We start from the raw sequence: 17,739 nt of genomic DNA on the forward strand, positions 1-17,739 counted from the left end.
ACATTTAGGCTTATCTCAATAAGCATAATTAAATTTTTAACATGTATGTTTACATTTCTCATATGTTTTATTTCCCAAAGGACCCATATAATGACATCGGGCACTCAAATAGTTATCTCTTATAACAGATCCAGTGAGAAGTTACTCTAATGTCTCTTTCTGACTCCCAACATTAGCCTCCGTTTACCAGTTTACTTTTTTTATATGTTTAATTTTTTTTTTAGAGACAAGGTTGTGCTATATTACCCAGGCTGGTCTCAAGCTCCTGACCTCAAGTGATCTTCCTGCCTCAGCCTCCTGAGTAGCCCAAGCCACCATGCCCAACTAGCCTCTGTTAACCTTTAATCAGAGGTTGACAAACTGTAGCCCTGAAAAGATGCCTGTCTATGTAAATAAAACTTTATTGGAACATGACAACACCATTTGTTTACAAATTGTCTAAAGCTGCTTTCAACTACAAGGGCAGAGCTGAGTTATTGCAACACAGACCATACGGCCCACAAACCTGAAAATATTTACTCTCTAGCCCTTGACAGAATAAGTTTGCTGACCCCTGACCTTTAACTATGACAACTCCTTGTGTTGAGGGCAAAGATAAGTGGGATGGGTTTAGTATAATCAAATCAGGACTTAAGAGTGACTTAGAAAAAGGAACTGCCGCTTGCACGTTCGCAACAATTTGCCACAGAAATAGTCCTAGAAGATGCCATTCTGCATGTTGAAAAGGAGTCATTCTGGCCTAGCTTTCTTTCCTCTTTTTCCTAGGGGTGGGAAGAGACCTTAGAGGTCATCCAATTCAATCTCTTGTACTTCAAATGGATTTTCATCCCTGGTAATTGTCTTCGTTCACAGAAATTTTATCCAAGAAATGTCTGCTGGGATGGTATTATATTTGGCAGGGATGGACAGCATTTGTATTCCACAGCACGTCTCTGAAGAGCCTCCTAGGGCTGGAACATCCAAGTTCCCAGAAATATCCTCTCTCCTGCAAAAAATTGGGCCTGCACGTCCCCTGCTCCCACCTTGAATCTCAGCCAGGCTGCGTTGTAAAGCCATCCATTTCATGGCATTTCCAAACATTGGCTACTGCTATTCTCTCTCCTGCAACAGCGGGCATCTTATGTGTCCACTCGTGCTTGCAAATTGCAGGGTGTCTGACAGCACGCCATGCGAGCAGCTGATTAAGGGCCCTCGAGTCATCACATTCCATGAATTCAAGTAAAGGTCCTGCTCAGGCTGCCCCATAGGCCAAAGCCCAACTTTCAGTGAGTTGGTTCATTCCTCGTGCCTCAGGATCATCAATCATAAAACACTCAGGTCACTGCCCTCAAAGAGCAATCAAGAGGACTTTTGAAAAATGGCAAATCCACGCAAGCCATTTAACAAGGTTTAGCAGGGGCCAGTGTAAAGGATGCTACTTGTTACCAAGACAACTGTGATTCTCCCAAATAGTTTGCAAAAATCTTCAACAAAATATTCTTTGGGACAAAATGGTTTTATTTTTCATCTTTCCAGCTCAGACCTCAATTATAATCTTCTTAGCTAGGTCTGAAATAATAAGGTTAGAAGTAGAAGTCAAAGGTTAAGGATACTTTTTAAAAAATAACGAGGCTTTCCCTTGTCTGTCTCTTTTCTACAGCCCCTATCCAAGTAACTCACAGAGATCCCTAAATGGTTCCATACAAGCTCATGCACAGTCCCTCATCCCACCCCATAAGTCACTGCCAAGCTGTCTCACCAGTCAATGGGAGGGCTTCAGCTAAGGCAGTTCCTGCTTGCAAGGCCACAACATTGCAAGAGGCATACAGACAAGAACCGTGCAATTCACACAGGAGGCCTATGGGGACAGATGCAATTAGACCACGCATGGGCTAAGGAGGCTTGGGCCAGGCTCAAATAGCAGAGGGGGTGACAAGGTGGAGAAAAGAGGAAAGGGTCAGGGGCAAGAAAACAGGCCATTGATTCATTACCTGCGTGGCATCAGTAAGGCCGCCATACAGGCATCCGCTTACGGTTAACCCTTGGGCTGGTTTGCAGGGACGTCAGGGCAGCAAATAAGACTGCGGGGCTCAGGAATTTACCCTTGCACGTCCTCTCACCTAAAATCAAAGAATCTGCTGTAAGAGGGGCCACCCTCTCTCATCTGACTGCGCTACATTTCCTCTCAGACAGGTTTCCGCCAGCGGAACACCTCCCCACACACATCCCCCCAGGCCCCACAAATGTCCACTTGTCCTTAGCGGGGGCGACAAACCAAGGATGGACAAGAACAAATTGTTGGTGGCTTCATGTTGTTGATTATTGGTTAGGAGTTCCTGATTCCCCAACCACTGGCCATCAAAAATAAAGTGGGACGTGTGCCTCAGGGGAGGCGTGGGCCTCGCAAACCAAAAACTACTGTTCTCTTTCTCTTACTAAAGTGGGGCCCAAGTGACCAGCCAGCAGGGTTGGAGGAGGGGGTCAGTACTTGCTCCAAAATAATCTGATTGGATGCTGCTCTGATTCTCGCCTCCCTCCAAGGGCACCTGTCCCAGGTGGGAGTGCGTGGAGACTCGGGAAAGTGGGAGTGGGAGGGAGGTTGGAGGAACTCCAAAAGAGGCTTGTCAGGCACCGTCGCCACACAGGCTTGCTCCTCTGCAGGGATCACAGGTGCAGGCTGAAGAAATGAATATGCAAGTCACCCTTTCTCGCCCATATGGAGCCTACATGACCTTCCTCAGTCTGGGGACTGGCCTATTCTTGACACAAAGCAGGAAGGACATGAGTGTGGGGAGACAGGGGTCATTGAGGTTGAAAGCTGATTGACTCACAGTCTTCCTCTCCTGAGGGTCCCATTCTCAGTGCTTCAAACCCTTTGTTCCTGCAGAAGACCTCTGATAGGAAGAAACACGTGAGGAGAGCAGCCTATCCATAAAGGGCTCCCCTGGGGAACTCTGACACCAAACATAGAACCCATTTTAAAAGAAACCTAATTTAGATAGATAAGACTCCTATGTCAGCTACACCATTTAAATTATTTTTATATTACCGTGACTATTTCACAAGCACTTTTAAAAAATAGCTTCTTTAATAATACTACAATTAATAAAATTAAAAGATTGCTTTGTGAAAACTAGAAAAAATAATTAGTTAGACTGTGTATGAGGGCCCATCGTCATGGATTGTGTTCCCTGGCTGCAGGGACATTTCCTTAATCTTTCTCCTAACCAGGCTTACACCTAGACCCCAGGAGTCATGAAGTCAAAGCTTTTGCAGCTGTGACGGTCCCTAGAAGTCATGTTTGGGGCACCTAGGCCTCTTGCTGTGGGATATGGCCTCAGGGGAAGGGGAAATCCATGCAGGGACCTTTATTATCCTAGAGCCAAGTGGAACCAGAGACGACTACCCACCTACATTGCAGGCAAGGTCATTTGGGGCAGGGGTTCACCCAGCCTTCTGTCCCCACCTTGTCTCTCTTCCCATCCCACTGCCAGCCCACACTAGCTTGCCCATGCTGTTCAGATGCCTGTCTCTCTCCTTCAAATCCTTCAAATCCAGCACTGCCCGAATTGCTGCTCAGACCCTCCACTACCCATTTGATGCGCTCAGCCACAGATGCCAGTAAATAAGAATCAGCAGGACACTCTGACCCAGCTGCCTTGCCCATCCCAGCACCTCAGGGCTTTTATCCCATTTGGCCCTGGACTTCTGAGAGTTAGAAGTTACCCAAAGCCCAGGAAGTTCAATGGTGTGATTGCCCGCACAGTGCATGTGCCCTCATAGATGGGCATCAAGTCACAGGTGCGTCTGGGGCAGACAGGACGAGACATAATGGGAAGAGGGGATACTCAAGAAAAAACAAAGGTTAAAAGCAAAGAGCAAAGATTTATAAAGAGGGGGAGAGAAACTAGAGCCTCTGCGGGAAGAAAGCAATCAATATGCATGAAGAGGCAAGTTAATTAAATATGGATAATGCAATCGGTGCACACAGACATCCCGGAGAAGAAAGAGAAAAGCAAAGGCAATACTCACTGTCTTTGGCCAGTCCTCATGGCCTGAGGGTCTTTGCCAACTGGGTGGTCAGAGAGGCTGCGGGTTAAGGCGCTCTGGGGAAAAAGTAGATCTTTCTTTTAGCAGTCAAATCCTCGGCGAGTGAAGGGCATGTGTGCATGAACACATAGGCGCGCACACACACATATACACACACAGGCATGCACAACACACCTCCCACCACTTGAGCCAGGCAGCAAGCGGCCCCGCTGAAAGCTCTTCTCTCTGCTTGTCACATCCAGTAAATACTGAAGCAGCCTACACCCAGCGGGCGGTGGCTCAGCTCCCGGGCACGGTCTGCACGCCCATCCTCATTGGCAGGATGCAGAAGGTGCCCCTGAGCCGAGCTCAGCCTCACTAACCTGAAGCTCCTCTGGTTGCAGCTCAGGGAGAAGTCCCCACAGCCCACAGCTGCCTCCCTCTGCACCCAGAGGCTGTGCGGGGGGCAGCAAAGAATAGGTATTAACTCTTTCCAGTCACCAGTGAGCTGAAAATCAAGTGTCCAGGGGGCCCTCTTCTAATGAGCCCTGCTGCTGGCTGAAGGTTGGCTGCTGCACTGGCAGTGGAGAGCGTAAAGATCTTGCCCCAGACAGCTGCTGACAGCAGGAGCCACTCCAAATCAAATCTCCTAATGAGTCAGGAGGAGGGGGGCTGTCTTGCTGGGTGTGATGTGATGTGATAAATGCAGAGAGCAAGAAAGCTACAGGGCAGGTCACACATCTAAATTCCACCCCCTTTCTCCAAATTTCTATTGTGCTGCACTACCAAGCCAAACCACACAGCCCTGAAATCGCCCTCTCTGCCACATCTCAGCTGTGCCCCTTACTCTACAGAGGCATTTCTCCCCCAGCTCATCTCCACTCCCACCCTAACCAGCACCAACCACACCACTCCCCACTTCTTAATGAGAAATTTCCACCTCCTCTGCCTTCCCAAACATGCATATTTCCAACTCTATGCTCCTGCCTCTCACCTGGTTTTTCCTACAGTAGAAACTCACCTCTCTCCCTCATCCATCACCTAGCAACTTCCCCCTACTTGCATTTGTTATGGAGTGAGACTTTTTCCTTTGTTCTGCCCGATCTGCACATGATCCCTATTTTTCTGTCTTTTCCATTTTTTTTTTCTTCCAAACCTCCTTACCCACATGGGTCTTCACACTGCCTTCTTCAGTTCCAGAAGGAGGACTCTCTTCCTGCTTGCCCTAGTGTAGTGGGTCTCCAAGCATGGTCCCTGGACCAGCAGCGTCAGCATCACCTGAGAAGTATCAGAAATGCAAATGTTCAGGCCCCACCCCTAGACCTACAGAATCAGAAACTCTGGGGACAGTAATCAGCCTTCCAGGTGACTCTGATGCATGCTAAAGTTTGCAAACCGCTGCCCTGGGAGAAAGCTTGTCTTCTCATTATGCTCTAGGTCCCTAAGGCTGAGTCTATACTCCCTTTCAGGAACTAGCTCTAAAGACACATAGCCTTAGCTGCAAACCATTTCTGAAACCCAGAAGGCAGCAGAAATCTCAACAGAAAGTGATGGCTTTATAATAATGGAAATGAATTCCATTTTTCATCCTTTTTAAATGTATAAAGCATTTTCATGTATTGTCACTCAACAATCCTATGCCATCGTCACAGAGGGTAGTATTATTATTCCCATGTTACAGATGAAAAAACCGAGGCCAGAAAAGGTGATGTACCTTTATCAAAGTGACGCAACGTGCCAGAGGAGGCACAAGAACCAGAAATTAAGCTTTATGCCTCTAACAGCAGAGCTCTTTCTACTATATCATACCAGGACCCAGTCTTTCTGGGCAGATCTATTGGTGCATAACCTGAATTCTCTCAGTGAAATGATTCTGCCGCAACTACTCACTGCCTGATGATAAGATGAAATAAACATTCTGATGCTGCCTCCACAGTGACTCATTGTCTCTTTCTGATATCGTCCACAGTGCCCCTCTATTAAAGAAAGGGAACTTTGTGTTATAAAATGAGAGGCAAAAGAAAAGTTTCTCATTTCTTATTACCCCTTTCTTGAACCCTGTTGCTAATTGGGGTTTAGAACTTCAGCAGAAAGAGAACCCTTCATTTCTGGACATTTTCTTGGTACACTGCACCATAAGAAACTGGTACACAGATAAACTGATGAATAAAAGCCCATTGATAAGCACTCCCCTAATTCAAGATATGTTTCTAGAATAAGGTGAATCCATATAGCTAATGTTTAATGAGCAGTTAGTATGTGCCAGACACTATGCCAAACATTGCTTTGAGTTATTGATTTAATTTTCAGAACAAATTTACAAAGCCAACACCTTTATCACCCCTCTTTTACAGATGGAGAAACAGAGACATGTCATTTAAAAGTGGCAGAGCTAGTATCTAGCACCAAACCTGATGCTTCCAGCCTCTGCTCTGCTCCTCACTTTAACACAAACGTAGTGCCATCATAGGACACTTCCTACCAGCACTAAAACAGTAGAACAAAGGTCTCCTCCAAATCTCTTACTGCCCAGGCCACTATCCAGGGGGTAAAGGCCCCGAGGAAAGAGAGCAGGGCTGCAAATGGGCCTGAGTCACAAGTGGAAGCTAATCAATATTAACCAGGCATCAGAATCTTCAATTAGCCTTTGGAGAAATAATATAGTCATAGGAAGTCAATAAGTCCAATGTTTAAAAAGAGCTATAGTAAACAAGAAAAATGTAAAAGAAGTAACAGGAATATAAAGAGCAGAAGGAAAAAAAGTGTGTGGACATGAATAATACAAGGAAACAGAACATTAAAACTAGTCCAAACTTTCTTTTTTTTTCTAACCAAAACACTCCTAAATGCCAAGGAGTAATCACAGAGGACCACAGTTTGAGAAGCACAGAACTAGCGCAGGCCCCTCTCCCAAGAGGACACCAGCATAATCTTCCAAAGAGGCCAGTGCATAATTTCAAGGAGAATTAAGCTGAACCTAAAGTTAAGCATTCTAGCATTGTCTTCTTTCCTGAAATAAATAAACAGAAAAGGCAAGCAGGGTTAAGTGCTCGTGAGAAAGGAATTCATCACCTTGGACTCTGTAGTCCCCAGGCTTAGAGCTCTGCCCCAGGAATGTAGAGCTCTGGGTTCTTTTCCGGCTACTGCTCCTGACTTGCTAGGTGGAGTTGGCACAGGACATCTCAACTGGCCACAGCTCACGTCTCTTACAGGAACACAGTGATTGCAAGCCCCGCTCCTGCCTCTGGGCTGTCCTGCCCCCCTCTGCACTTCCCAGTCTATACTCACTTGCCTTGGGAAGCCCTGCCCTCTCCAGGCACCCACCACTCCTCTCCAGAATCAGTGCTTCAATCTTGCCTCTTCAGCTCTAGGCTGCTTTTCCAGAGGTTTGCTGGACAGCTCCTCACATCTCAGACCCTGCATGCTATACTGGCTCTAAATAGACCCTGCATGCCGTACTGTCTCTAAACAACTACCTTCCCACATCCTCCTTTCCTGCTGGGCTCCCTGTGTTTGCTTGTGGCATTACTCTGCCCAAGTCCCACAAGGGACCCTAACCGTAACCCTAACCCCAACAAGTACAGACATTTCTGGCTTCTTTTTCTCCATTCCCCTTCCTAAATTGGTTTTTAAATCTTGTCATATTTTTGAAATATTTCTCAACTTCATTCCCTCCCATCCATTGATGTTGACATATGAGAGGTTATTCAACCCCCAGCACCTGCACAACCCCTGCCCTCTCTTAAATAACTGATCTCCCTGCTGTTGTTTCTTTCTCTGTCTGCCTACAAACCTTGCCCACTACACTACTGCTGGAGTACCACTGAACAGATACCATAAAGTGGATCATCTGTGCAATCATCTTTGATGGGCCCCAAATCTAATATCCAAATGACTCCTTGTCCTGCCTGACAATGAGTTTGTCCCGTTTGCCTATCCCAGTTTTCTATCCCACACATACGCATGATTCCTCTGCTGTCCCTTCTGCCCAGAATGTCCCCACCCTTGATCTGCCTGTTAACTCTCAGCTTCTTCCCTAAACCTATTACCTCAAGCAAAAATTCTCCTTTCCAAACCTTTTTCAGAATTCTCCCAATCAGAAGGAACTCCCTCCATCCCAATAGCACCACCTTGCTGTAAGGCTCTCTGACAGCCCACATCACAGGCATAGTTTATTCTTGAGATTTATGTTTTATGATCTTCTCAATTGACTGTGTGCTCCAAAAAGACTCTTTTACTTACTGCCCTTACTATTAATTCTCATTGCCTTGCAGAGAGCAGGTGTTGAGTAAATGTCGGCTAAATTTGATTTCGAGTTCATGAAAAAAATCTGAAAAATCACAAGGATTCTTTATGGCAGAAACACGTTAGACTTCTGCAGCCTTCTGGTCAAGACTGAAGTCAACAGAATGCTAATAACACTCAGGGTCAGCTGCACAGGTACGTAAGGTATTTGCAAACTAACACAATAGCCGGGTCAGAGCAGGGTGGAATTCATCAAGAGCAGAAGGAGCACCTGGCATTGTCACACAGGCCATGAGAATGTAATTAAATTGAAGATAAAGGGAGCTTAAATCTGCAATATAATATTTTAAAAAGCCACGAGAGTGGAAGAGGAGGTTTATTGCCAAATGCCCCTGTGTGTTTATCTAACCAACATACCACCTAGGATAATACCACATTTAAAGCTTTTAATAAAACAGTCATTTGGATATTAGATTTGAATTCTGGTCAGCATGCTAAAGCTCTTCCGTAAATCTTTTAAAAGCAATTTCCACCTCGTAGCTTCCTAGTAACAGTAGAAACATGAATCAACATATGCTGCATTGATTTAGGGTTTCCATGGATACCGGAAGGACACAGGGAAGGGCAGGACAGAAGGAGGCCACTTGGCCCAAAATTCTACTTTAAAAAATGCATCTCGATCTCATTCCTCTGAGCATTAGCAGCCTCATTTCCTGTTCATCAGTTCAAGCATCCACATATTTAATTTGTAATAATGCTGCTCAGCTCCTCATAAGGAACATCAGAGGGGACATGGAGAAAAGTCAGCAGTTAAAGCTGTGTGCCCATGAGGTTTGCAAAGAAAACCAAGAAGTACAGGATTTGGAATCAGAAGAAAGGGCCTTTGGTACTAACTCTGCTATTAACTAGCTCCATGACACTCACTACTTCTACTAGCTCTGTGATCACCAACTAACATCACCAAGACATTTCAACTTCAATTTCCTCATCTGTAAAACACAAATTAACACACCTGCCCAGTCTATTTTTCAGGGTGATTATATGCAAAGAAATGAGAAAGTGTGTGGGGGAAATGCTCCGTAAATTCCAGTACATCACACCCTATTATTATATTTGAAGATGATTTTGGTTTCCCTTTAAATGGGATTTTGCCAGTGAGCAAGGAGATGAAAAAAAAAAAAAAAAAAAAAAAAAAAGATTCCTGATTTACTGCAGAGTAGACTGACTGGAAAAGAAAGTGTGGTGGATTTGACAGCCCTGAGCTTCAACCTCAACTCCATAATTTTCCAGATTAAGGGCAGATCCAGAATTGTGGGCAAACTACTCGCCCTCTCTGAGTATCATTTTTATCGTGGGTAAAATGAAGATAACAACAATAGCAATGTCATAGTCTTGTTATAAGGATTGAATTAAATAATGTAATGGAGTCTTCACCACAGTTCTTGACAAATGTCAAATAGCTGTTGTGTGTGAGCCACTTTTATCATTATTCGTAGTCTTTTCAACTATATTTTATCATCTGTAAAATGGGAATTAAATTTCCTGGTACTTCTTCATTTTACGTAGAGGATTACTTAGATGTCTGTTCAGCTATTTAATAAGCTGTTTGGGGAAAGGTGCTATATAAATAGAATGTCATTATTTAAAGATTCATTTTTTGCCACCTGCTCACCAAGGTGAGACAAAAATGTATAAGATAGCACATCTGTAATGGTTCTCGAGCTGCTCAGTGGCTGGGGGTTACGTAAGTCTCTGTTACCTTTCTCATTTCCTTTTGTTCCTCTTGAGCATTCATTGTCTCCTCACTGCTCACTGCAGGGTTTTCCTCTTGCCAGCCTCTTTTCTTTATTCACTATCTTTATACTCCCCCTTCTAAGTGTGTCTAGAAAGAAATTTCAAAGTTAAATTTTGGAGGCTTTGGTATTTAACCCTGCAATTCTTCCTTATATCTCCTAAAATGAAATGGTATAGCAACAGCAAGGAAAATGACACAAAATCAGGAGACGTTAGAGGATTACACAGTGCTCCCTCGCAGACAATGGCCATCGGGGTTAAAAATAAAGCTTAAGAAACACCTCAGCCAAATATAATACATGGACTTTGTGTTGAACCCTGATTCAAATGTAAAATTTTAAAAATAATTCAGTGCAGTTGAGAAAATCTAAACACTGATTGGATATTTAATGGTATTAAGATATTATTGTTAATTTTTAGTGCAATTTTGATATTGAGGTTTTTTTAAGAGACCTTATCTTTTAGAGGTATACTCTGAAATATTATAGTTGAAATGATATGCTATCAGTGAACTACTTCAACATCATCTTGGGTGGGAGGCTACCCAACCCAGGGACTCACTGTTCTGTTCTCCTGACTTGTGTATATTTGAAATTGTGCCTAGAATGTGTAGCTTCGGTAAAATAAGCCAGTAAAGTGCAACAATACTGAAATACAGAAGGAGGAGACTATTTGAATGGAACTTGATTTTCTGTACATTTTCCACTGTAAGTTTTTCTCACCTTGAATAAATCCATTTTAAGAAAAATCTATTATTTTATGCCTAAGGAGCAGGCGCTAAAATTCACAGAGGTTTAGAGTGGGTATAGCTCCTAGACATCACCTACAGAAACTAAACTTTGAAGACTTTGTCCAATGTCGCATTTCTTAGAGGCATGGCCAGGACTCCGACTCAGAGTTCCTGGGTGGAATCCAGCCACATCCTTTATTCCCACTGCTGAGCTGCCTATCTACACATGCAGAATCCAGGGCCATATGTTAACACTGGACAAGGAGACAAATGATGGCCTGTTTGCTCACCTCCCCAGCCTTTCTCTGTTCCTACTATGATAGCAACCTTAAACACTGAACTCAGGTTTTACAAATGACCTTTATAGTGAACAACTAGTTTCTGTGAGGGCAGCTGAAGGGCAAGAAGGTAGAGTGGAGAGAGAGAGCTCATGCAACACACACAACTTTTCACACCCTCACGACCTGATCTCCTTGTCCCATCAAGATAATCAAGGCCTCGGGTATGAAATACCTGGACCTCGTTTTGCTTCCTAACCCTTACTAATCTATCCATGTTACACACACTCTGACCCACTTCCAGCTGCTCTCAAATATGTCTATTTAAGGAGAATCCTTCCTCCTGTGGCCTTCTGCTTATCCTTTCCCATGGACCCTGCTTTATGAACTCTCTATCTTTATTTTCTCTTTCTCACATGTTATTCTGCACTTAACAATAACAATGTTCATCTCTTCTATTAAAAAAAAATTCCCTTTGGGAAACACGTTGGACGTTTCTCCTTTTATCAGCAAAACTGCTTGAAAGAGTCTCCTCTGCTTCCTCACTTCCTATCCCTCCTAGCTCCTTTTGCCATTTGGCTTCCATTCCCACCATTGCCCTAAAACACAGCTTCCATACTGTGAGGTCCAGTGGAAATGTTCCAGTACTTGTCTTTATGAACCTCTTTGCTGCCTTTGCCATGGTGGCCATTCATTTTTTGTACCCTCTCCTTTGACTTCCCAACATTACACTCCCCTGGCTGCCCGTCCCCTTGGTCTCCTTTGCTGGCTTCTCCTACTCCTCCTCTGTCCACTCCATAAACACCGTTATTTTCCTTCCTCTCTAATCTTAGCTTCCTGCTCCTCTCACTTTGCCTGCTACTTGGGCAATCTCATCCTTGCCCATAGTCCTAACTACATTGGGTATATTGACCATTTCTAAATATTTTTCTCCAACTCTAGCCCCTCTCCCAACATGTAGACACCAATAGCTCCCAGTCATGTAGACTCAGATAGCCCTTGGGTTGCTGAACGTACCCCTCAGATATCCTACAGGCCCAACAACTGCAAGTATATCTAAATAATGGACACATCATATTTCCATCTTTTCTTGGCCCATTTTATCTGCCACCCTCACCACGCCCACCTCCCACCCCACCCGCACCCCCTACACACACATACAAACCTTGGCTTCCTCTGGAATTGCTGATCTCAGTTTCTGGCACCACCATCTACTGAGTAACTCAAGCCAGAAATAGGAAAGTAATTACAGGCAACTCCCTTTCTCTCATCTCCTGTCGACAACCAATTACCAAATCATACTGATTAAATCTTTCATAGTTTTCAAATCTGTCTCCTTCCCTCCATCCCCGCTACCACTGCTCTGGCTCATGTCCTCATGGTCCTGGTTCGTGTCCTCACAGTCTCTGGTCTCCATGAGACAGCCTATTTTCTTAAATTCAGCTCCAATCTGCAGCCATAATCACCTGGTTAGTCACAAACATGACTGCATTTCCTTCTCCTCAAAATCTTTAAGCCCTTCTACTCTAGGGGTAAAGTTCCAGCTTAAGAAGGATCCTGACACACAAACTCCCCAAGGTCTGGCTACCTTGAGAGTCACCTACCACTCGCCTGGCTTGTCCTTCAGGCCCCAACAACTCTACACTTTCCGCAATCATGAGCACACATCACAGGGTTCCATGGCTTTGGTCCTCCTTTGTTTCATTTCCTCTGCCCAGAATGTCCTTGATCTGAGTGAGTCCTGCTCATCCTTAAGCTGCACTTCAGGATGACTCCTCCAAAAGCCTCACCTGAACACCTAAGTTCAGGAAGTGCCCTCTGTGCTCCTATGGCTTCCAGGCACACTTCTCTATGTCAGCACCTGGCATAGCTAGGTACCTGCAACTGTCTTCCCCTAACCAGACCCTAAGTTCATCAAGGGCAGGGAGCATGGGTTCATTCATTCATTCACTCATTTAGTCATCTGACTAACATTTAAGTGTCTCCTATGTGCCAAGCAAGGTCCCAGGCATGGGTACATTATATTCCCTATGTACATTGCCTAGGTAAAAAATGTATTTTTCATCTCTACACCTCCAAAATGTAGCACAGTCCCTGGCAACAGGAAAAGGCTCAGTTAATGTATGTTGAGCTGACATAAGCCCCCCAGCAGGTAGGTGAGGAAACTATGTTTGGTGTAGGATGCTGGCCAACAGAGACAGTGTGGAGTCACAGTGTGGCACAGGCTCCAGGGTCAGCAACAAGGGTTCAAGCTCCAACTCTGCCCTGTATGGCAGGTTCTCTTTGGCTTAGGACCTTGCCTTCTCATCTCTGAAATCAGAATTACTAAGGCAATGCCCACTTCCTGTGTTACTGCAAGAATTCAGTGAAATATATAAGTAAACATTGGATGTAAATCACTTAGGCTTACAAAAACATTAAGTCACAGGGAGAACATCAGAGTTAGAGAAGGCAGAAGCCCCACACCCAGTGGGGAGAGGTGTGGAAGCTGCATGGACGGGACAGCAGGGCCAAAGGTGGAGAAGCAGAGGGATGTAGTTTTCAAAGCCATGGAGCTGAGAGGCAAGCATGAAGCCCTGCCACAGCTGAAATGTGGCTTTCCCTCCTATCTCTCAGTGCCAGGGTGCTGGTTATCAATCTCTTCCCCTTCTCAGATAGTAACAAAAGCTTTACCGTTTGCCATCAGAGTCTACAGCTGTGGGCAGAGAGCAGCTTCAGCACTCTCCCCCTCCTCTGAATATAAAATAAGCTCTTTCTAATCCTCCATTTTTAATGACTTCAGGCAATGGCTTTCATGTCCTCCCTCCCAGCTCCATTCTAGCCAGACACCTAGAATCACACAGCAAGGAGAATCCACAGCCATCAGACCCAGGAGTGGGGTTCAGCCACAGCAACAGCAGCAGGGAATAGTGGAGTGGAGCCTGGGACTCTGGGAACAGTTCTCCCACTGGTATCTGCTCCGAAATTCAGAGAACTGAGAACTGAGAGCACTCAGTGAGATGCCTTGCTTGCGGGCATGTGCTGGTGCACGTTAATGTCTGTGCTGGGGGCGGGAGGAGGGACGAGGGCTGTGTGGGTGGGTGCACTGTGATGCACAGAGATGCTGAGCAAATTCCCCCTGACACTTTTCCTTGAGAGACAAGGCCCTGGGAGGAATCTACCTTAAGTCACTTAGCTTTTCCAAGACCCTCTTCCTTCTAGAACCTTTTACAGATGAATTCAAAAGCCTTTGGGAAATTCCATACAGAGAACATTGACAAATTCCATGCAGAGAACACTGGCAAAGGTTCTGATGATGATGCTGATGTTTCTTGGACAGTAAAAAATACCTCCAGGCACAGAGGGGAAGCAAGGAAGCATTTCTGACATCTCTAGAAATGTAGTGTTTGGACAAAGAAGAAACCAGAAAGCACAGACAGCCTGGAATAGAATGGACAGGAAAATTTTTCTAAGCCATAAAGTCATTATATGTAACAAAACTTACATTTGTATAGCACAGTCACAAGTTGGTGTTGTGCTATACAAATGTGAGTTTTGTTACTTATAATCACAAGTCACAAGTTGGAGTTGGGATTGAGAAAGGAAGATGGAGAACAAAAAGGACATTTGAGGCTTAGCACCTGCTAACTAGGAAGAACAGGCAAATTTCTGCACCCTTGCTCCTGGCAAGAGTGGCGGGTTTAAAGGTTCTGAAGAATCTGTTAGAGAGTAAATGGGGATGATGATACAAGGACAGGTGCTTTCACTTCTTTGGCTAAACTTCATCGAGTTTTTTTTTTACCCCCCTTGAGCCTCAATTTGTTCTAGGAAGTTGGGAGAATTAAACAGCATCATGTAGGGCAAGCACCTAGTAAAGTTGTTCAGCACATCTTGACCACTGCGAGCTATCATTCCTTTCAGCTGATCCTCACAAGCTCCTTTGAAAGTGAGCCAGGCACTTGTTATCGCTCTCATTTTACAGATGAAGCTGCTCAGTGGCCCTAAGTGGAGGGCCTAGGGTAATTCACTTAATGGTCCTAGGAAGACTTAAACCCAGGACCTCCAGTATTTTTTCCACCCCAACTCTGCCTATTCAGCTCATGCTGCTGCTGACCCATGGCTGAGATCCACACTTGGAGGGGTTTTCTTAACAGAAAGATGAGGGTTTGGCTCAGCTGTCTATCCACGCTCTTGCCCTGTCCTCTAAGAGCCCCTAGCAGTAGTGGCATGGCTGTTGTGACTTAGGAACCGCGTTCTCCAGGTCAGAGTTCACTGACCCATGGGAGAAAGACCTTCACCTAACTGGCATGTTTCATTCACCTGGACAAAGAATAAAAGCAAGTTTTCAGATCCCCTTGTGTGTTAGAAACTATGTGGAAAAAATTTTTAAACAAAGAAGAAGCTAAAAGGAGGTGATACCCAAGGGAGGCTTACCTTAGCCTGGCCATGGTGAGATGTGAGCCACACTACACGCTCTACTCCCCACTCACTCATCAACTTTCCAATCTAACACACACTTCTTTCAGGAAACCTGCTCTAAGAATGGGGGGAGAGCAAACAGTTAATAAAGACTAGTTTACAGGAGTGACCGCTCACCGGACTCTCATTCTCAAAATAATAATAGCCATCATCAGCGTAATACCATGTTGCATGTTCAGAGCTTTTAACTGTAAACAAGCACTACTATGATCTCATGAATACAGTTATCTCACTCCCACTTGCCAGCACCTCCTCCATTTTCCAGGAAAACTCTAAAGTTCTTCAACTCTATAGGAACATATAATCCAGAATTAACCCAGACTTCAGGATGGGGTAAGCTTGCCTTCATTATTTCATTAGATTGTAAGCACCCCAAGGTCAGGACCTACAAACACTTGCAAGCCAGGTTCTCAGTATGTAGTTCAACAATAGGTTGATATTGAGTCACCACTCTATCACAGAAAGAGAAGAGGAACCCTCCTCCCAGTGATCAAAAAAAAAAAAAAGTCACTAACTAGACAGTGCTGAGAAGGACCCATTTATCTGATGCCATGGACTCTTCAGTCCCTGTAGCAGGTAACTGTGCCCTCAACTCACTGCTTAGAAATTGGTGACCTCCAATTTTAATCTCCCTCCAACTCATTGTGATTGTGAGTTCTTCTGCATCGGAATGTGTCACCAACACTAGTCACCAGCAACACGAAAGACCTGCACATGTACTGGAAACAAAACAGATTCTGCGTGCAGCCAGACTGCTGTGCAAGCAACCCATTTAAGACAACAGCAGAAAAAGACATGAATGAAACTAAAAATAAAGAGACAGTGTTATCGTCCAGATATCAACCTACAATATTTTCAGAGCCCCCTAAGGGAGCTGAGAGAAGAAACAGGATCACCTTTGAACAGAAAGTAGGTTTTAGGGGACCTGAGGAGTTGGGGTTGAGGAAGGAGGATGGAGAACAAAAAGGACATTTGAGGCTTAGCACCTGCTAACTGGGAAGAACACATATTTCTACACCCTTGCTCCTGGCAGGGGTGGCGGGCTTAATAGCTCTGAGGAGTCAGAGAGTAAATGGGGACAACGACAGGAGGCCAGAACCTTTTCTGCCCTGCAATGTCCTGCACCTCTCAGCAAGACTTATAGCCCGGGCTGACCTGCCCAGGGACCCACTCAGGCCCTGCTGGAAGCAGCTGCTCTCTCTTACCTGCCTGGCGGTGGGCAGCGCAGCTGGGAAGGTGTGGCTGGTGCGGTCCCCAGCTGGGCATGGTTCGGTGAGACCCTGAGTGACAGTCAGCCACCTCCTCCTGGCACCTGGGAGAGGGTGGCAGAGGGCGGCCCACTTCACCCAGCACCCCTAGAATAGCGGCTGCAACATGCTGCTCCTGCCGGCTCCGCTCCTCTCCAGGCTCTGCATCTCATGAAAAGGGAAAGAGCGAGTGAGCGGCAGGGGAGGGGGTGGGGAAGTAGAGGGAGGGGAGAGGGGCACTCTGACAGATGATGCGCACTGCCACGCAGAGTCGGGGGAGGACCACAGACTCCAGCAGGATGGCACTGCCTGTGTGGCTCTCCCGCTCCCAGCTCACTCACGGGCAGCTGCCTCCGAGGGGCTGGTGGCTCTCCAGAATTCAGGGAGAGGCAGAGCTCAGAGGGGATGGCAGAGGGGGAGGTGAAGGAGGGAGAAGATCACCTGGGACACAAGGAAGTGAAGCAGGGTAACTGGCTTGTGGGAGAAAAGATAACCTGCTTTTGCTCAAAAACATTCCAGGGTGAAAGTGGTTGCTTTATGAGAGATGGTGAAGGGGGAAAGATAAAGCCCCATATTCCTGGTCTGGCTTCAAGGTTGTTGCTCTCCTTTCATAACCAACAAGGCCACTTTTGATTAGGATTTCATCAATGGCTAAGGCAATTTATATCACGCACAGCTCCAACTTTCTCAAAGAGGCAAAAAAAAAAAGAGACATGAAAAAGTGTAATGCATGAAATGTTCTGTGTCATTTGTCACCTTCTGCTGCAAACAAGCCTGACTGTCCCCTCGACCACCTGCCCATCCTGTGGCCAGGGGGTCATGGTGTCAAGAACAGGAGCAAGAGGGAACATCGTGGAGAAATGGAGAGAATGTGATGCTTCTATCTGTAAAGGTCCATTTGGAGAGTCAGGACAAAACCTCCAGGACAGCTTGGGCCAGAGCCCAGAGCAGCTTTGGAATGGAGAGGTGACCCTTCCCA

General features: G+C 45.5%; 1 protein-coding gene across 10 annotated transcripts in view; it reads right to left on the bottom strand.

The window, feature by feature from the left end:
- Positions 1–16,952, bottom strand: part of RGS8 (regulator of G protein signaling 8) — a 42,614-nt gene extending 25,662 nt beyond the window's left edge. The window contains exons 1-5 of one of the 10 annotated variants that reach the window (XM_074029401.1): positions 16,719–16,952; positions 10,013–10,135; positions 5,173–5,286; positions 4,012–4,085; positions 1,971–2,099 (exon numbers count right to left, since the gene is read on the bottom strand). In XM_074029401.1, coding sequence (XP_073885502.1) covers positions 1,971–1,996 — 26 coding nt within the window. In that variant the 5' untranslated portion in view covers positions 1,997–2,099; positions 4,012–4,085; positions 5,173–5,286; positions 10,013–10,135; positions 16,719–16,952. Of the gene's footprint in view, positions 1–1,970; positions 2,100–4,011; positions 4,086–4,203; positions 4,716–5,172; positions 5,287–10,012; positions 10,136–16,718 lie in introns of those variants that run through there. The other 9 variants (XM_015446620.4, XM_005540175.5, XM_005540176.5 and 6 more) reach the window with 9 other exon arrangements.
- Positions 16,953–17,739: the final 787 nt, after the last annotated feature.

This window comes from Macaca fascicularis, chromosome 1 (genome assembly GCF_037993035.2).
Source record: "Macaca fascicularis isolate 582-1 chromosome 1, T2T-MFA8v1.1".
NCBI lineage: Eukaryota > Metazoa > Chordata > Mammalia > Primates > Cercopithecidae > Macaca > Macaca fascicularis.